Here is a 21,722-nt window from a genome sequence, read left to right on the forward strand (position 1 = left end):
GGCTTAGCATATTTTTTTATAATTATCGTGAAGAAATAATCTTCTCATCATCACATACAGGTCAACTTTGGTATCATTAATTGACTTATTTCTTGACAATGAGATTATAGGTTTTGTGTACCTCATAACTTTTTTAGAATGCCACACATTCTGTAGGGAATGGGCCCTGAGATTTGCAGTGTTTCCACCCTACAGAGGTGCTCTTTTGCCAGGCCATTAGTGCTGGGACTAAGCCAATCTACTTAGAGATTGAGGTGGGTTTGTTTTTTGTCCCTTTAGGACACCATAAGCTCCAGATACTTTCAGTAGTTGCTGAATGCTGCTACAATAGCATGTTGTGTGTTCTTGATCTCTGTTGTGATAAGACATGGATCAAAAACAGTTTAGGGAAGGGAAGGGTCTATTTGGCTTAACTCTGGGTCATAATATAACAGAGAGAAGGAATTTTGGGTACATAGGTCGCATGGGAACTTGAAGCAGAAACAAGGGAAGAACGCTGCCTTTTAGGTTGTTTGTGCATGTGTCCCAGCTTTCCGGGATGTGCTGTCACTTTCAAAATTAAATTTTCTTTGTTCCTTTGAAACTTAAGATTTAACATGGGCATAACGAAAGTTACTATTTCACTGATTATTTTCATTTCTCCGGTGACAGTGGAAACTATGTTCTCCTGCAGTTGTCTAAATATTGAGTGCAAACCAACTTCTGAAAGTGGGTTTGTAGTTATTTTTTATCATACTCCTTGCCTTTCAGCTTTCCATCAAGGTGAAGACAGAAAGCTTATTGCCTGTGTTGTATGCCAGAAGCTCATGAGAAATGAAATGTGTTGATTCTTTGTGGAAAGTTTTCTCTTACAGATTCACAATTAATATTCATTCTAATGATATTGCCTTAGTGTGACAGTTGGCTAAGTTTAAAGTTTAAGTTTTTCTTTAAAAGAAATCACTTGTTACTTTAATTAATTAACAAAGGCAAAAAATTAAAATATAAACATAAATAAAGTAATTTGTCACTTGGTAGATAAATAAGGTGGATTTATCAATGGTAGAATGGAAGCCCTCCCAGAGAAGCAACAGATTTAATAACAGATAAAATATACCTTTATCAGAGATTTACACAAGAGTTTACAATACTTCCTTTCATTGAGAAATTTATGCCCTGTAGTAACAGAACTGCCTGCCCATGTCCCTGCTAAAAATATGCCTAGCTGTGGACCTAGAAGCAGCCTTGTCTATTTCTGATATATAGGTGATAGCTTAACCTTTATACACACAGATGCAGAAGGAGCTCAGCTTGTGTTCATACATAAAAGGAGCCCATTTTTGCCTCTGCTGTTGTGACCCTGTACAAACACTGGGAAACCTCATAGAAACTCTAACTCTCTAACAGACCTACCAGCAGCTCATTTGGCTATGGAACCCAAAGACGGCCACAAAGCAACCCCTACATCCATGAACTAACAATTCACTTTACTTCTGAATCCTGGAAGCAGGCCCTTCTGACCATAGACTCTTACAATGGTTGTACCCGTAGACCATGGTGTCAGGCCCACTTTTAAACCTTGGCTTAAATATGCCCAGTACATTCCTAACTCTCTTATCTCCAGACTCTGGCCATACACTCTTGCATTGATTGCATCCATAGACCATGGTAACAGATCCACTTTTATAACTTGGCTCAGGTATATCAGCACATTCTTAGCTATTTTACTTATAGACTCTGCCAGCTTAAACATCCATACTCTACTTGCATGATGATGAAGATCTTCATCAGATAAAACTAACTGGAACTAAATGTGACCATTTTTTAAACACAGAGAAAGCAAAGTCAGGACTACAAGAAGTATGTAACTATGAGACTCACTTAAGGAACCAGATAAAGCTTTAGCAACCAAGTCTAAAGAAATTGAGACCCATAGTCTGCTTAGCAGATAATTAACAAATTAACTCACAGAGTCTTAACAAGCTATATGAGAGCACATGTTCAGAGTGTAAATCACAAGTGGACAAAGGTGCAAAACGTATGAGAAATGAAAAAGCAAACATAAAAATTATAAAAAAGAATAAAAGTGAAATGCCAGAACTGAAGGATATAATGATAAAACTGAAAACTCCAACAGAGAGTTCACAAGAGAAAATAGAGAGCTCACAAGAGAACTCCAATAGCAAGACAACACAATGGAGCACGAGAAAGAATGAGTGCACTTAAATAGGAACCATTTAAAATTGTCCAACTGCAGAACGAAAAGATAATACAAAATAATTATTATCACTTTGCATGTGTTTATAAGGTTCCCCCAATGACATGTTAACAGAGCTGGGATGGACATTTTAGCTTTATTAATCTTTTCCATCCATGAGCACAAGGTATCTACTCACACTTATTTGTGTCCTCTTTGATTTCTCTAGTCAAAGTTTTATAGTTTTCCAAGTGTCTTTTACTCCTTGGTTACTTTTATTCTTAGGTCTTTAATTTGTACCATGCACAAAATAAACACAAATGTGTTAAAGATCTACATGTAAAACATGACACATTGGAACTATTAAAAGAGTATGGGGGGGGGATCTCACAGATACTGTGCTTAGGCAATAAAAACAAAAGTAGACAAATACAATTATATCAGCCTAAAATGTGTTCTCAATCTGACTCAGGACCCCAAAGATGGGTGTAGGGCTTTCCTGGATCTCTTTGTCCTTCTTCCCAGCGTGGTCACTTTGAACAAATCACTGTTTCCTGCTTTGTATTAATAGAAAAAAGAATGAGAAAAAGTATTTATAAACCAAAGTTCTGGTAAAGGACCCATATTCAAGAAAATCTTATAACTCAATAAGGGGGGAAGGGAGAGAGCAGAAAGAACTTAGAAAATTAAAATCCCACTTTAACATGGAATGAGAGAGAGAGAGAACCTAGAATATTGACAACCCACTTAAACATGAAAGGAAATCAAATAACCACTTCACTAGAGAAAACATGAAAATCGTCAAAAAATATTTTTTTATCATTAGTCATCAGAACCATATGAAGCAAAGGCGGAATGAGATATTACTTGATAACTGTTAGGGTGGCTAATATCAAATGGTAAGACAAATGGTGAGGTAGAGAGACCTGGTGATGAAAAGCGCACTGCAGAAGCCATTGCTGAAACAATATGGATATTTCTCTAAAAACTGAGTTACCTTTGATACAGCAATCCCACTTTTGGATATATATTTCAAGAATGTGAGGGCAAGACCTTGAAGAGAGATGCTCACACCTTTGCTTCCAGTTCAATGATCCACTGTTGCTCCAAAGTAGAAACAATTCAAATATCCATCCACAGATGCACAGATAACATGTGGTGCATGATAAGATGAGGAAGTTCTGCCATCTGTGACAATATGACTGGACACGGAGGACACTATGCTAAGTAAAATAAACCAGGCATAGTAGTGCAAATACTGTGTGACATTACTTTTATGAGTGTGAGATTGTGGTTACCAGACCTATATTGAGGCTAAAACAGAAGATGTCAATCAAAGGGTATGAAGCTTTATTTACATAGGATGTATATCTAGAACATGTATGCTCTAGAACAGTAGTTCCCAACCCGTGGGTCTCAATCCCTTTGGGGTGAGGGTTAAATGACCCTTTCACTTGGGTTGCTTAAGAACATTTGCATCTCAGATATTTGCATTATGTTTCATAACAGTAGCAAAATTATAGTTATGAAGTAGCAACAAAACTAATTTTATTGTCAAAGGTCACCACAACATGCGGAACTATATTAAAGGGTCACATGATTAGGAAGGTTGAAAATCACCATTCTAGAGTCCCATTATATAACAACACTATGGAGTATAAATAGAGTTTTACTAAAAGGGTAGCTTTTTTATGCTAAACATCATCAACACAAGAGCAAAATATATTTAAGAGAGGATAAAAGGAATCATATATAGAGGCAAGGAATATGTCATAGCCTGCCTTGACAGATAATTTAGATATTTATAGCTCTTTGCATACCAGTCTGCCTAAATCAAGTGGTCCAGAAAATAAAGAAATAAAATCCACCCACCCAAAGAAATCTTTACCAAGATTTTATTGAATTTCTTTTAGTCATTTTTTTAAAGATGTTGATGTTTATTTGTGTATATAAGCACATACAGCTACAAATATTGTTTATATACTTTGTTAAGTGAGTTTTTTTTTTTAATGTACACCTTTCTATGGGTTGGGCTGTATGGATCTAATAATGTGCTATTTGGATTGGTGAGGATGCTGAAACTTAAGGCATATTTTTGGTTTGCTGTTAGGGCAGTGTTCTTTCTTGTGGCGCTCTGCTTCCCACAAATGGCCAACTCTGATGTGTATGTGCAAGTCCAGAGGAATGCATTTCATCTCGGCCAAGATGAGTTGTTGAGTTTTTGTGCAGAGGTCCCTTACCCTGTAGCCTTCATCCCTTTGAATTCAGGACAAAAAGAGTGAAGACTTTTGCCAACCTATTTTGAGTCATAGAACAAAAAGAAATATGGGCAGCATATGATGTTCCTAATAAGTGTTTCACTTTCTTTCCTTTCTTGTTTTTTCAGGAAGTATTTTGGAGAGAAAATTGGGCTATATTTTGCTTGGCTGGGATTGTATACGTCATTCCTGATCCCGTCTTCTGTCATCGGAGTGATTGTGTTTCTTTATGGATGTGCAACGATCGAGGAAGATATTCCCAGGTAAGTTGCTTGCCATTTTAGAGAGAATGTTCCCATGTTGTCAGAGTTTGGCATTTTGCCCAAGTTGTGAGTATATTTCACACAGCTCTTTCCAAAGTCCTTCCTCTTTGTCCTCTGTTCCTTTCCATACAGGTAACTTCCCTCCAAATTTGGACCTGGGAGCTGCAAGGTCTAGAGGTTACAGAGTCCTGGTGGTTTCCATGGGCAATCTGTTCCTTGGGATCATCACCTGCTGTGATAGGCAAATAACACCCAAGGAAAAGAGTTTTGCCAGATAAATGGTTTTGTCCCCTAACTTCACAACACTTACCTTGTGGCTTCCCATAAAATCCAAGTCAGAGTGTGTATATATCATTGGGTAGAAGTTACATGTCCTTGTGGTCATGTACTGAAGCATCATAATGCTTTAAAAAGTGGCTGCAAGAAAGGACCATGCAAGGAAGGCTTGGAAGGTCAGGAACTGCAGGACACAGCAGACCATGTGGTAGGGCTTATAATAGAGCCAAGAGAACAAAGGCTGATCCTTATGGGAAAGAGAAGGTCTATGAAGAACAAAAGTACTTATAAATTGCTGGTGACATTACACATTAATTGTGTGACTACATCCAATCTCAGTATTGCTTGGGAGGCCGAGGCAGGAGGATTGCTTAGATTTTGAGACCAGGCTTGGAGCTATATAGTGAAATTGAAGCCAGCCAATAGTACATAGTGAGAACATATCAGAAACAACGCAGTTTAGACAAACAACACACCATCACCCACAACCATAGAAAAGCAAAACAAAACCTAAAACAACTGTAAGAACCTACATGACCACACAATTCCCTGAGCCATCTTCCTAGAGCCATGTGTTAAATTTAATAGTTCTCTCGATTAAGTTTATCTTAATTAGAGATGGGACCATGTGTGGCAGTACTACTCAGTCAGTTCTGTGTCAGCATGCTGGGTTGTCAGTAATAAGACAAATTAAGGACACTGGGAAGAGACTATAAGTGTCCATTGTAGTTGACTGCGGTAGTGGGGGTTGTGATGGCCATCCTAAAGAAAGGGCTGAGAACTGGACTTGGGGAGCAGTGTTCCCCAGTGAGAGGAACTGGGAGGGTGGTCTGGCCATGCTCACTCTGTAGAGAGGGACTTGTGAAGCAACCGGGAGCTAGAGCTGCCAGTGTGCAGAGCAAAGCTGAGTCAGTTGGTGTAAGAGACACATGTGTAGATTTCTGGCTAGAAATGCCCATGGCCTTCCTATACTGTGAAGCTGTGTCTACACAGAAGCACGTGCAACACACATGCACACACACTCACATGTGCAGGGAGATACATACATGTAAGGCATGTTATCATTGTGATAGACCACAATACCTGTCAGCGTGTGTTGTGTTCTGTCACCCATGAAGAGAACCCATTGGTTGCTCTTAGATGGAGCAGAGTCAAATTGTGTATTGGTTATTTTTCTTGGTCGTGACAAAAACATCTGGAAAAGGCAACTTAAGGAAGGTTTGTTCTAACTCCACTGTCTGGCCAGGCACAGTCCACCACTGTGGCAGGAACACAAGGTAGTTGATCACATTGTATCCACAATCTGGAAACAGAAAGCAATGGATACTGGTGTTCTTTCTATTCAGTCCAGAGCGTACATTTAGGGTGAGTCTTTCCCCCTTCAATTAAATCTCTCTGAACAGCATCCTAACAGACACGCCCACAGATATGTCTTCTGTGACATTCTAAATCCAGCCAGGTTGACAAAACACATTAGCAAGAGAAATAGGATAGGAGGGAATGAAATGAAATATTAGTGTTTTTTACAAGCAGGAAGGGCTAATGTCCACAGTGCTGTATTTTTATGTAGTTACATGTTTGTATTTTCATCCTGCAGTCATGTGTAATTTTAAATTGTTAGCCACACTGGACAAGTTTGAAATCTACTGACATAGGATTGAAATCCGGGAGGTTGATTTTCAGAATCAAGAGACTGTTGGAATTCCAGGAAGATGTAAACAATAGAAGATACTTCCTGTGGTTTTGAGTGAGGACTGCTCTTGTTTCGTTGTTTTTAGTGATGGCCATCAGATCTCGGCAACACACAAGGCAGATGCACCTGACACTAAGGTGCATCTTTCCAAGCAGCTCCAAAGACCTGCTTGGAAAGTATGGCTGCGAATGCATCAGAAGTCCAGATTCTGTGGACCCGATGAAGCCACACATGAGCACTCCTGGTCAGCAGACAGGTTGTCTCCAAAGACAAACAAAGTTATACTCCTTACAGTTTTCCCAGACATACCTTGGCATGCTTACACACCTTGGCATGCTTACACACTTCCATTGTTTTGTTGTTTTATGGAGTCATATTAGTGGTAGAAATTAATGTTTTCATTGGAGTAGTTTCACACATGCATGTCCTGCTTTGATTGCAGCATTTTATCCCCACCCTCCCTCCACCTGGTATCCTTTCTTCCCATTTATCCTTCTCTTACTTTAAGGACATCTCTTTTCTTGTTTCAAACTTAAGTAACTCAGCATACTTGCTTGTGGGTGCCTGACTTTGTTCTGAAGGGCTGGCATTTGCGTGTGCATTGGTGGTTTTGTATTGCAGTTTTTAGTGGTTTTAGTTGGTATTCTGACTGTAATGTGTCCCTGAGAAGTTCTTGTCTGATCCTGTTTATCTGGGATTCAAAATATATCTCAGGATTGTATGTCCATTGCTTTCCCTAGATTTGAGAAATTGGTGTATTTTTGTTGGTTTTCTGTGTCTTTAGTTTTTATCACAGATCCTTATTCTGACCTAAGACTTCTTAGGTGGTATATATACACAATGGAGTACTTACTATTCAGCCATTAGAAACAATCAATTCATGAAATTCTTAGGCAAATGGATGGAGCTGGAGAACATCATACTAAGTGAGGTAACCCAGTCTGAAAAGATCAGTCATGGTGTGCACTCACTAATAAGTGGATATTAGCCTGGAAAACTGGAATACCCAAAACATAATCCACACAACAAATGAGGTACAAGAAGAATGGAGGAGTGTCCGCTGGTTCTGGAAAGACTCAGTGTAGCAGTATAAGGCAAAACCAGAACAGGGAAGTGGGAAGGGATGGGTGGGAGAACAGGGGGAGGGAAGGGGACTTATGTGACTTTTGGGGAGTGGGGGACCAGAAAAGGGGAAATCATTTGAAATGTAAATAAAAAATATATCGAATAAAAAAATGTCATAGATTCCTAGGAAGCTGCAAAGGACAGGGGATCTTAGTGGCTCTTCACCTAGCTACCCTGGTGCTCATGTCTGCTACAAGTCTACTAGAGCTTCAAAGCCAGAAAAGTCACACTGCTCATGGGAAACTAATTATTTTCATTCCCAAGTGTTTTATATATGATATTTGAGTAGTAATACTTCCACATGGTCCTGGTACTCATAGAGGATGTTGTACCTGAGACATCAGTTTCTTTTTCTAAGTGATTCCATGGTGGGGGAAGGTGGGCACATTGTAAGAACAGGTGATTTATTCAAACCATATTGGTAAAGGAAGTCAGTTACTTCAGCTCTGGGGCCTTAAGATCAGATGTTTTGTCTAGATTTCCTGGAAAATGGCCTCTGGGCCTCCCAGCTCTGTGCTAGAAGATCTTGAATCCCTAACTGTACTCCTTCATCCACTTCTAAGAACCTTATTTACTTGAGGGTTTAGATTTGGTTGACTGGCAGGCCACTTGTCAACCCTCCTATCCTTTCTAGAAAGAAATGATAGATTGGAGAAATAACAATTCGATTTATAGCCTCAATTACTTCTCACTAGAAATCTGGGATTTTTTTTTTTTAAGTGGCACATAAATAAGAAATTGCTTTCATCTTGATTGGGCTTCCTTGTCGTTCAGCCCGTCTACCAGGAGCCTGTTTCAAGACATACGCCACCTCTTTTAATGCCATCCCAGGACTGGATTTTTCCAAAATCCTCTTAAAATTGCTTGCATAAAAACCCCCAATGCATATCAAGCATTCTGACTTCAAATGATTTGAAGAAGAATACATGTTACCATTTTGTGCAAATAATTGACAGGTGCCTGCATTTGACTTTTTTTTCCAATTTAAATTGTTTATTTTTATTAGATTATAATATAATTACACCATTTCTTCCTTTCATCTACCGGAATTTTTTTTAAAAATTTTTTTATTCGATATAATTTATTTACATTTCAAATGATTTCCCCTTTTTCTAGCCCCCCACTCCCCGAAAGTCCCGTAAGCCCCCTTCTCTTCCCCTGTCCTCCCACCTTCCCCTTCCCACTTCCCCGTTCTGGTTTTGCCGAATACTGCTTCACTGAATCTTTCCAGAACCAGGGGCCACTCCTCCTTTCTTCTTGTACCTCATTTGATGTGTGGATTATGTTTTGGGTATTCCAGTTTTCTAGGTTAATATCCACTTATTAGTGAGTGCATACCATGATTCACCTTTTGAGTCTGGGTTACCTTTGACGTTTTGAAAGAGGGGTAATTGGCATAGTGCATGTATTTAAAGTGCTTTGTACCATATTGGTTGATAATGCTAATAATTTTTATTCCTGGTCTTCTGGCATTGACAAGCTTTGGATAAGATGAGTGGGATTATCCTCCTGGCATGTCAGTATGTAAGATAGGACAAACAAATGTCTCCCATGCACACCCAAGAAGAGCAGTATGAGGCTCACGTACTCTTAGACATGGCTACCACTCAGAGCTATTTACTTTCAATGACAAAGACAAATTCTTTTCTGCTTAAATCCATTTTCTTCAATGGATTTAACAAAGTAGGAACACTTTCCCATTGTATAGTAATGGTGTGTGGGGGCCAGAAGGTTGAAACTAACCTTATTATGAAGATGTGGGACCAGCACTGAATGTGTGGCTAAGGTATCACCTGTCATTAATGTTGGTGTGAGCTAGTCATGTTTCTTGGCACTTGCCAATGGAGATCACAGCAGTGAGTGAGCGAGCAAGTGGGGGAAGGGTATTTATCCTGGGAGAACCAGGCTTTTCACACTCTGACAAAGAAGGCTAGAGACTAAAGAAGCCTAGAAGCTGGGGCTTGAGAGAATGTCAAGGGACTGTTGTGAATCTCCATTCTCCAACTGCATTGGCAAGGGGAAATAGACACGAGCACCCTTGGCTTCCCGGGTTCCACAGAATCTCCTCTTTTACTCATAGTACTAAAGGAGCTCCCAGGGAACAGTGGCCTCCAGGGCCCTAATAAGCTGTGCTCTCCAGCGCCTCCTGCTGCCTCTTTCTGCAGTGAACAGAGCTGTGGGGTCCAGGAGGGATTCCCTGCTTCTTCAGCAGTGTTGCTCCAGCTGGCTGTTGAAAAACACTAATGACTTATTTGCACAGAGTCCCTAGCTGAACTCTCCCCCAATTTCTCCCTGGACCACAAGCCTAGGTATTTCACCTATGTCTTCACAGAGGGAATGCTTCAAACAATAGCAATGAGTTCATTTCCCCCCCAGAATTTGGTAATAGAGGAATATTGAGGAAGTCATCCAGGGATGGTAATTCTTTGATTCTTATTTTAAGTGTCCATATGCGCCTTAGTTTATTGGCTCCAGCATTACTCAATGAATCGTGACTATATCCATCAGTCTATTAAATAGAAGTGTATTTTATAATGGGTTAGCTCACAGGCCATTAGAGTTACTTGGCTCGTGCTTCCTTCTCTGTGTAAGAGAATCTCGTCCTTGGAAGGATTTACCTTCCCTTTTATTCTTCCCAATCCTCTTTCACAATTGCTATAATCCTTAGTAGGCTGAGGTTATTCGTCTCCATTTCACAAAAGGTTACAGACACTGGCAGTGGAAAAGTGCCTTCTTACACCGTTCTGAACATTCCTCCTCACGCACTTCCTCAAGAGGCTAATGCTTGTGCTGGTCCCAACACACACTCATGTTTGTTTCTGCTTGGGACTAGATCACACATTTGTATGGCAGCCCAGTAGGGTATAAAAAGACACCCCATACCTGAAGAAGGAAAGAAGGAAATCCAACCTTAGTGTGGTGCTCTGTTCATAGCTGTGTGTGTCTCCTACCAACCCTATAGATATAGCACATCCTGAAGAGGTTTCCTCAGGCATCATTCTGTGCACATAACCTCTGAGATGACCATTAGCTTTCTGGGAAGTTTATAGTGATAGAGAGCTATCACTGTAGTGATAGGAAGCTACTTCCTCTGAAGTTGGCTCATTCATTCTTTGTTACCATTTGATAAAAGTAAACACAGCCCTGATCCTTCAACATCTGTCACTGCAGCAAAGAGATGTGTGACCACCAGAATGCCTTCACCATGTGTCCTCTGTGTGACAAGTCCTGTGACTACTGGAACCTCAGCTCAGCCTGTGGGACTGCACGAGCCAGTCATCTGTTTGACAATCCAGCTACCGTCTTCTTTTCCATCTTCATGGCTCTGTGGGGTAAGTGGTCATCATAGTGTCTGCTTGATGGGGGCTGCTCTTGAACAGGCACAGTGGCCAGGATTTGAAGGCTGCAGCCTTCAATTTATTTAATTCAGTATTTTATACCTTCTTTGGTGATATGTGTGACAGGAAATGGCTCTCAATGTCCTCTCTTTGAGGAATAATGTTGACTTCACACTGGCCACATGGATGGCTTATGGGAATTTGAACCTGTATGTGTTCTAAAACCTGCTGGCAACCCATAAGGCTCTCAGTGCATTTTCTTCACTATGTGAGGCCATGGGGAGGGCGTAGGACAGAGATGAACGCTGCTGTGTGCTGTACTGGGAGGTGTTTGTGCTATGATGGGCTGAAACTTGCTCTCCTGACTTTCAAGGTTCCATACCTTTTCTGCACCCCGTGTAGACCAGGCATATTGTATTTAATGTAAAGGTGGTGTTTTCAACATTCTCACCAAAGGTATTTGTGAAAGAAAGAACAAACAGTTCCTTTATTTTCTCCTTCCTACATTCTTCCTGGAGTCTCAGCATAGCTAACTCACTCTGCATTCTGCTTATCTGAATGTGCATGTGCACACACACACACACACACCACAGACATATACACTACACATCACACACATATACCACACCACATTATACCACATATACACATAGACATACACACTACAGAATACATAGACATATCGTACCACACTGCACACACCAGACATATATAACACTCACATATACTCCACACATATGTACGTACACACATATATACACAGACACATCATACTACACATCACACACACACCACACCACATCACACCATACATACACAGAGACATACACACTACAGAACACGTAAACAGACATACCATACCACACTGCACACACCAGACATACATAACACTCACATGTACCCCACACGTACATACACACAATCACACACCCTACACACAGACACACTGCACCACACACCACACACACCACATACACACATACCATACCACACAGATACCACATACCATCCCCCACTCTGTACACCCCATCTACTCACACGTACAGACACATATACATACAATCTCTGTGTGTGTGTGTGTGTGTGTGTGTGTGTGTGTGTATTCGTTCAAACTGGGTCACTCTTGCATATTCAAAAAGATAGCAAATCACCATGTTTCAGTCCATTAGTCAGCGCCTGGTATGTACTCACTGGCAAAAGGGAAGGACCACGGCTATCCACTGGGTCAAACCTCAACAGGCCACTGTCCTGCCGCAGAGCCCACTGATTTATCCCTACCTCATCACGCTCTGGAGAACCTTCCATGGTGGGCCTGAGTCATAGATTCCTAAAAGATAAGGAAAGAAGGAGGAGGACAAAGAGGAGGGAACAGAGGGGAAGAAGTGGAGAAGGGGGAGGAAGGCGAGGAAGAGGAGGAAGAGGAAGAGGGAGAGAGAGAAGGAGAAAGAGGAGGAAGAAAAGGAAAAGCCTCTTCTCAGAAGCATCCTGGGAATAGGAACTGATTTCCCCCATTCCCTGTGGGAATCTCTTGGGCAGAGACAGCAACACTTGTCTAGAAAGACTGTGTATGGCCAGGTTGCTACAGTTCTCCTCCAGAGGGCACTCTAGCTTTTAGTCTCAAGGGATTCCCAGAAGCACCTGGGCAGCCCTTCAAAATAATAGCCTATAGGAGGAGGCAGAGGAACTTGTGACCTGTAGCTTTGGAGTTATCAATCAGCAGGGGGGGGGGGGGGTGGGGAGGAAGTAAAGATCAGCTTTCTGCCTGGGAAACCACAGACACGTGTCCTCTGCCCAGCAGGCATGTGCACGTGTGTCCCCTGCACAGCACAGTGTGTAGAACTTCCCTGAGATACCATTGAACCAATCAGGAACCCAGATGACATAATCAATTTTAGATTTAGTACAAGCTGAGTTCACACTCATTTGTCTTATTGATTCTACCCCCGTGGAGTTGCTCTCACTTTAAAGCCTGGGCCCATGGTTGCCTTGAACTTCCCTGAGACACGCCACTCCCTGCAGCAGGGTGAGGTTTTTCAGCTACATTTCACAGACTCATGCTCCAACAACTGCCCATGGTGTGCATTCAGTATCTTTGATAAACAGAGTCTCAATTATTTACTGCCCCCACCCCAGGACAGTACAGAGGTTGGATTGTATCAGAGCTTCTTGGTGTAGGGAAAGACTTTTTTTTTTAAAGCAGTCTTGCTGTGTTTTATGTGATTATGTATTTAGGTAGAGCAGCCAAACGCCTTAGGCATGATTGCCTACAAATTACAATTAAAAATTATAGTAATGCCTCTCATTACCATGATTATTATGATTAGTGGTGCAGTGTCGGGTGGCCCAGGCTTGCCAGGAATGGGATGGAAACGAGCAGTTCTGAGCAGAGAGAGGCTCAGGTCAGGTGACAGTGAGATGAAGATGCTTGCATCATGAAGACAGGAGTCTGCTGAGTCCCAGCCTGTCAGAACACTCAGCCCAGAGCACTGCAGAGCTAGTGTTAACGGAGTCCGAACAGCAATGGCAAAGAACTAGGCTCAGAGCTCTGAAGAGAGGCGGAGAAGGCTGTGCCGTGGGCTAGACAGTCTTCAAACCATCTCCACTCTGTTCCTTTTCAGCAGTGGGTCCCAAAGCCAGTGACTACAGACCTGGCTGCTAAGACCACCCGCCCCACTTCTGTGAACAGGTTAATTTGGAGTTGTTTACAGCGCTGCGCCTCAGTGGCAGACTTTCCACAGGCAGATATTCATCACCAATGAAAGCGAAGGCTCCGAATTTACAAATGCTATCTTCTTAATTTTGTTTTTTTTTAACAAGAATGGATTCAAAGTCCATTACTAAATGTTCCCTGGAGCCAATGCTCTTAGCCACGGTGGTGGTGTCGGTGGTGGTGTCTTGGTACTTTAGGCATGCTGCATAGGTGGTGCCCTCACCTGGGTGAAATAGCACTCACTCAAGTATTCCTGTGACTTAGGAATTCCTAAGAGTCAAGTATTCCTAAGACTTAGGATAAGTCTTGTGTGCCAAGCAGATAGTTTAGTCCCTAGCGCAGGTGTTGTGTTGAGTGAGCTGGCCCTCCTGCTCCTGAAGGACCCCTCTGCTCATTTTCCCTGGCTTCTCTTCTACATGTTTACAGTCGCCTCTCTCCTTCCACGGAGAGGCTCCTTGATTCGCAAGAACAATATCAACTAACTCAACCCCCCATAGTTCCCAGGGACTAAACCACCAACCAAAGAGTACACATGGAGGGATCTATGACTCCAGATACATATGTAGCAGAGGATGGCCTTATCTGACATCAGTAGGAGGGGAGGCCCTTGGTCTTCTGGAGGTTTGATGCCCCAGTGTAGGGGGATGCTAGAGTGGTGAGACAGGCATGCATGAGTGGGTAGAGGAGCACCCTCATAGAGGCAAAGGGGAGGGGAGGAGGGGGATGGGATGGGGTGTTACGGATGGGTAACTGAGAAGGGGGATATTATTTGAAATGTAAATAAGTAAAATGATTACTTAAAATATCCAGGAGTTTAGTCAGGGGGAGTTCATTTTCCCTCTTCCTACCCTGTTGTCATTGCTATAATCCATGATAGAATCCACCTCAGACCCCTTTCCCAACAGTTAGTGTCCCTCTCAAAATGCTCATAGCTTTTGGTCTATGTTGTTGCTAAGGCCATGATTGCTTTGTGCCTTATATGCTGAACAGCCCAGCAGCAAGTCCATCTAAGCTAGACCACAGGGTCTAAAGGGCTTTGTTCAGTGTAGGTATTTTAGTGTGGATTGGGTGTCTCTGAAAAGTTAGCAGCTGACTGGTGATTGCTCAGAACAGGAGAGATTTTGCTTTGTGAGCAGGGCTTGCGTAAGTTGGGTGGGGGAGAATCAAGAGTGATGATTAAGCACAGAAGCAGTGTGCACAGGCGGGTGAGGCTTGGGAGCAGGTAAATGCTTGGGCTCGCGGCTTCAGAGGTTTGAGCCCAGCAGCTGCTCTATTGCTTTGGACCAAAGGAAAAAAGGAATGTCATGATAGTAAAAGTGTGTAGTAGAGACTTCTCCTCTCATGGTGACCAAGGAAACAAGGAGAAAGAGATGGTTTAGGGGAGTTGGGTACAGGATATTGTCCCTGTGAATATGGCCCAGGGACTCTTTTTCTCCTGTATCATAATTTCTATCATAAATCTTCTCCTATAATTCTATCATAATTCAATAGATCATAACATTATGAACCCATCAGTGGACCTACTCATTGATGAGATCTGAGTCCCCATAACCCAATTCATCACCCCCCAAAGCCAGTCAACTGGCAACCAAGTCTTTAGCAATGTAGCTTTTGTGTGATATTTTATTTTTTTATTTATTTGAAATATTTTTATTTACATTTCAAATGATTTCCCCTTTTCTGTCTCCCCACTCCCCGAAAGTCCCATAAACCCTCTTCCCTCCCGCTTTTCCCCCATCCACCTCTTCCCACTTCCCTGTTCTGGTATTCCCCTATACTGCTGCACTGAGTCTTTCCAGAACCAGGGGCCACTCCTCCGTTCTTCTTGGACATCATTTAATATGTGGATTATGTCTTGGGTTTTCCAAGTTTCTAGGCTAATATCCATTTATCAGTGAGTGCATACCATGATTGATCTTTTGAGACTGGGTTTTCTCACCTAGTATGATGTTCTCCAGCTCCATCCATCTGTCTAAGAATTTTATGAATTAATTGTTCCTAATGGCTGAACAGTACTCCATTGTGTAAATATACCACATTTTTTGTATTCATTCCTCCGTTGAGGGACACCTGGGTTCTTTCCAGCTTCTGGCTATTAAAAATAGGGCTGCTATGAACATAGTGGAGCATGTGTCCTTATTGCATTCCGGGGAATCCTCTGGATATATGCCCAGGAGTGGTATAGCAGGGTCCTCCGGAAGTGTCATGTCCAGATTTCTGAGGAACCGCTAGACTGATTTCCAAAGTGGTTGTACCATCTTGCAATCCTACCATGTGTGATATTTTAGATCCAAAGCTTTATTTTCCTTATCCTTCAAATTTTCTTTCATTTCTTGCTATGAGTGTCCTTTTTCTCCAGAATCTGGAAGTGGAGAAAAATTCATCTATGTCTTTTTAAATACAGTCATATATGAACGTAACAATGTGACCATCCATAAAGGTCCACACCTACAGAATAACCCCTTAGGAGTACATTGTTCAATGACCTTCTGTTTAGATAGATAGTCTATTATGTTCCTATGATGACAAGATTGTTTGATGATGCATGTCCCAGAATGGCTCCCCTTTCATAAGTGGCAGGTGACTGTGTATCTCTAGATACTCAAGGATGTAGAATGTTTTGAATAGCTCTAAACAGAAAGCCACAGGGCTTAATGTTTTAATAAGAATTCTTAAATTTGAATTCTATTAAGTGTGTGTCCTAACTGTTCTGTTAAAATGAAAGACCACCCAGAATCTGTGATTTAAAAATAATCGGTTGTTTTCCTTCTTTTTCAGCTACCATGTTTCTGGAAAACTGGAAGAGACTCCAGATGCGGTTGGGCTACTTCTGGGACCTGACTGGGATAGAAGAGGAAGAAGTGAGTCTCCTTGCACATTTCCCTAGGCCCTTGACTTTCTTTGATCCTAGAACTGGATGATCTTGGTTGGGACAGTCACATACAGTTTGCCGTCTCATCAGCTGTCACTAGCTGGGTCTCACATGGTTTGTTGGCTATGTCACCATTTATAGGCACCATTGGGAGTTCAAATGTTTCTTCTTCCTTTGAGTTGTTAAGTTCTAGGGTTTGGAGAAGGTAAGAGAGCCAAGTAGTCTACTTTGTAAGAAGATATGGCACAGGATTCACAATTGCAGTGAGTAACCTTGAGACCTTGAAACCAGAGAAGAGGGAATCATCATTGGTTTAGAGCTGGGACATGTCAGAATGCCCATGAGCCTATAGAATCAAGGTAGGGAGGTTTGGGAGGTATAAAGGAAGGTTTCTGGGGTGACTAACAAAGAAAGACCCAGTAAGTGACTTAGTCGGGATTCAGTAGACTGTGTGAGTTGAGAAATGAACCAAAGGCAAAGGGTAGATTCCTTCAAAGTTTAACTTTTGTAGGTAGATATGGTATTTAAGGTATATTAAAACATAAGCCTCCATTTCTATCTCTCTTGAAAATTAGCACATGAAAACTGGTCTTGGTTCTGATGAGGTTAGTTTGCAAGGGTTACTAGTACTGGATATTGCTCATGGGTGAAAGGATAAGTATTAGATAGGAATTTCTGGTACCATAGGTGCTTTAGGTGACAGTAGGGGACTATATCTGGAAGGTCAAGAGACCATTCCACTGTGTGAGAACCCACATGGCGGGCTAGCCACAGGGGTTATGGTAGCTCCTGGAGAATAATCCTTCTCCTTACTGTCCCATGGTGACTGACATGCTTTGCCTTGGGATCTTACTGGAAGGCCCTGATATTTTAAGAGAAAAATAAGTGAAGTTTCCAATTAGTCTTGTTTTCAAGCCCATGTTGTCCCAAGTCTGTAGCATGTTATCATTTCACATTTTTAATGCTATAATTAGTCAACTTGCCGTGGAACAGATGGTCTGAGAAATGGCAGGATCTGTGTGGCACAGGCAGCTCGTGGAATGGAACCTACCAATCCAGGGCGTGCTGATTAAGTGCTCTAAAGGGAGATGTATGCTAATATAGCTTTTCCCTGCCTGAAATGGGATTTCAAGGTCTGGAGACATGCCTTGGTGTTGAAGAGGACTAGGCATGCCTCCTGAGGTCCTGAGTTCGATTCCCATCAGCTATGTGTCAGCCCATGACCATCAGTAATGCTAGTTCTAGGGGATTTGATTCTTTCTTCTGGCCTCCAGAGGCACCAGACATGGAGGTAGTATAGAGATACTTGTGAGTAAAACACCCATAGATATAAAATAAAAAGAAAATTTAAAATAAAAAAGGGGTTTGGAAGAGCCTTTCGCTTTCCTACTGCATCCCATGCTTGGACATGTGTAAATGAACCCATCTTATTCCAATCCTTCCTGCTAAGCACCAGCTCTGGGGTAAGTAACATCACTGGCTCTGCAGCAATGGTAAGCTATGCATATAGATTGTGCCCTCCTAAAGATTCAAATTAGCTGGGAGATAGGCAGCAAAGAATAGCAGAGGTGATTGTCATTTTTAGACATCACTGACTAATATGTGTTCCCAACAGAAAGAACTGTAGAAGTTAGTTGTGGGAGATCCAGTTGGGACACATTTATCCTCTTAGTCCTTCTTGATTTCAAAGCACAGATAAGGAATTGGAAGGAGAAGAGAGAGAGGGAATGAAGAAGGGTGAAGGGAGATGTGGTTGGGTATGGGAAGGTGAGTGTACAGACTTCTTATATTCCTAATGCCAGGAGCTGAGATGTCTCCAAAGGAGGGGAAGAAGCACATTGCCACACAAAACCTACTTGAGCCACAGACAAGCTGCCTTTCCATTGGAGAGGACACGCAGACATGCTTGCACACAGAAGGGCATCAACAATGGCTCAGTGTCCTGGAAATCCCCACTCTAAGCCCCCAGTAGGAGTGGGATTAGGGTCTGCTCTTCTTTTCTATAGCCCAGCTTCCTGTTCTCTGATTAATTCAAAAAGCCACAGCAACTTTCTGGGAGGTACATGAGTGAGGAACTCCTGTGCAGGCTAAGCGGGACCTGGCCAAGGTTCGGTTTGCTGTGACACAGGAAATGTTCCTAGTGGGGTTTCTGTGTGAGGCTGATCCTGTGTGTCATATATGTGCTGCCTGGGTCCAGTGTAAGTGAGGGAAAAGGAGTCAGGTTCAACATTGTCTTCAACACTTAAAAACAAGACTTACTGTGGTTGAAGTGTGCCTGAACTCTCCATTCAGTTTTGAGCATGTGCCTCAGCCATGCTCTATTGTCGAGCTATAGAGTCTGGAGCGTAGTTCCTGAGCTGCTAAGGGTTACCTTCAACAGTGTGTTTTTGTTGCTCACTCTGTGAATATTTATGGTAGAGGACAGAGTATTACACCGTACCTTCTTCTAGCTAAGATAGGAAGAGGAAAGAAATCCTTTAAAAAATATTGGGGACCCTTATGGAAGAGTTGGGGGAAGGATTGGAGGAACTGTAGGGGATGGCAACCCCATAGAAAGACAATGTCGACTAACCTGGACCCCTGGGAACTCCCAGAGACTGAGACACCAACCAAAGAGCATCCATGGACTGGTCTAAGGCCCCTGGCACATATGTAGTAGAGGACTGTCTTGTCTGGCCTCAATGGGAGAGGATGTCCCTGGTCCTGCAGAGACATGATGCCCCAGGGTGGGAGGGTACTAGGGGGGCAACCTCTCAGAGGTGAAGGAGAGGGGATTAAGGGAAGAACTGTGAGAGGGGGACATGAAGGGGGACAATATTTGGGATGTAAATTAATAAAATAATTAATTAATAAAAATATATGATTTTAAGTTCTGGGCTATAGCTCAGTAGCAGGACACTTGCGTGGTATTCACAGGCCCTTATTTCCAGATGCTTTCACCCAACAAAATATTGTAATGAAAAATCTGGGGTTTGAAGACTTGCCAATTTTTAATGGACAAAAAAGGGACTAAAGAGGTACCCCCAAGAAGGAGTCAACCATCACGAGCCTGATCTAAGAAGCTGAGGGTGTAGATCAGAAATGGAAGGATAATCTAGAGGATTCCAACAACTGGAGGAATCAGGGATGAGGAGCCGATGGAGGACAAGGGAATCAGTACCATCCAGTGGCCAGATCAGGATTGGCATTGATTGTTTATCTGTGTCTCCTGGGAAGGAGTGGAGAACAGCTAAGTAAGGTGTGTGACTGGCACAGGAATCCTGGGGTTTATACAAATGGCTGCATATTGGAGCATGTTTAACTTATGAGTGACAGGAGAGATGTGGTATTAGTTAGTGAGTGTTGGGGAGAGGAAGGGATGCATCTTAGAAGACCAACAAGGTTTTGTGTTTAACCATATACTTTCTACCAGGTTCAGGGATCCTCTCAAGGTGCATTTTCCCTATGGTCTTCTCCAGAAAACATGCACCTGTTCAGCAGGGAGGTTGGAGTAGAAACACACACAGAAACACATAGACACACAGACACACACACACACATACACACACACACTGTAGCCCACCATTTGCCTCTGTTTCTTCTATATGGGCTGTTCTCAACATGTAGGAGTGTAATAAACAGGTTGGCACAGGTCTAGCATAAAAATTTGGATACAAATAGACAAATGGTGGAATTTGTTTTCATATGAGGGCCAGGAGGTGGGTACACAGCCAATCCCTAGGGCCAACCTACAGGGACAGTACAGTACCTATAGTACAGACAGCACTGACGGACTGAGGGTGCCTTTGGGCCCAGTGTACCTTTGTTGCAGAGAGGCCTACCAGACCTCTAGTGTCTTTGGCCTTGATATAGGATCATTATCTCAGTGTCCTCTCATGTGTTTATCACATGAAGCCTAATATTCCGGGAATGTGGATGTCTTGCCCATTCATCTTTCTCTGATTGCTCACCCATCCCACTAAGCCTTAAATGTCCTCAGTGGCTTCCATTGTGTAGAAATCAGGATGCTCTGTCATCTGTTCAGTCCTCAGCTCTTATCATTATCTTTGTGGAGACCTTCTATCAATCAGGCTTGTAGTCTGTCCCAAGCTCATTTCTTGTTTTTCACTGACTGTTTCCATAGAATGCTTTTCTCTAATCTTCATGTAGCCTCCTATTCTATTCTATTCTATTCTATTCTATTCTATTCTATTCTATTCTATTCTATTCTATTCTATTCTATTCTATTCTATTCTATTCTATTCTATTCTATCCTATCCTATCCTATCCTATCCTATCCTATCCTATCCTATCCTATCCTGTTCTATTCTATTCTCCCTCCATCCCTCCCTCTTCCTAAATCCTTCCCTCCCTCTCTCCTTTTCTCTCCTCTCCTCTCCTCCCCCACTCCTCTCCTTTCTTTCCCTTCTTTTGTTTCTATTTTTGTGGTCCCAGTGGGATGCTACCTTCCTTAGCTTGACCTTCTCTGATGTCCCATTCAATCTGACTTATTATTTTTGTCTTTCATAGCTGTACCTAGTATTGCTAATTACTTCTGATACTTCATCCAATTAAAGATAAGCATTATGGAAGGAGAACCCTTGTCCACAAGATCAGCCGCAACCTCAGTGTCATGGAGATGCTTGCTAGGTCCGTGTTGAAGAACTTTGTTGAATGAATCTCTCTAAAGAAAAACCATGGATTTGAAGACTTGATGAATTTGAATGTCAAAGAGGGAATAAGGGCATCCTCAAGAAGAAATCAGCAATCATGGCCCTGATTTGGGAAGCTAAGGGTATAGATCAGAAATGGCAAGATGTCTAGATGACTGGAGGAGGCAGCCAGAGATGAGGAGCCAGTAAGGGAAACCAAACCAAACCAAACCAAACCAAACCAAACCAAACCAAACCAAAACAACAACCCCCCACATACACCCCCCCCAAAAAAAACAGAAACCAAACCAAAACATCAAAAACCCCAGTGACTAGATCAGGGTGGGCACTGATTACCTATTCCTGTCCCCTGGGAAGCA

General features: G+C 42.2%; 1 protein-coding gene across 2 annotated transcripts in view; it reads left to right on the top strand.

The window, feature by feature from the left end:
- Ano2 (anoctamin 2) overlaps nt 1–21,722 on the top strand; it is a 325,589-nt gene that overhangs the window by 143,577 nt on the left and 160,290 nt on the right. For both annotated transcript variants that reach the window (XM_052172696.1, XM_052172697.1), the window contains exons 10-12: nt 4,563–4,697; nt 10,963–11,123; nt 16,618–16,700. In XM_052172696.1, coding sequence (XP_052028656.1) covers nt 4,563–4,697; nt 10,963–11,123; nt 16,618–16,700 — 379 coding nt within the window. The remainder of the gene's footprint in view (nt 1–4,562; nt 4,698–10,962; nt 11,124–16,617; nt 16,701–21,722) is intronic.

This window comes from Apodemus sylvaticus, chromosome 2, assembly GCF_947179515.1.
Source record: "Apodemus sylvaticus chromosome 2, mApoSyl1.1, whole genome shotgun sequence".
Lineage (NCBI taxonomy): Eukaryota > Metazoa > Chordata > Mammalia > Rodentia > Muridae > Apodemus > Apodemus sylvaticus.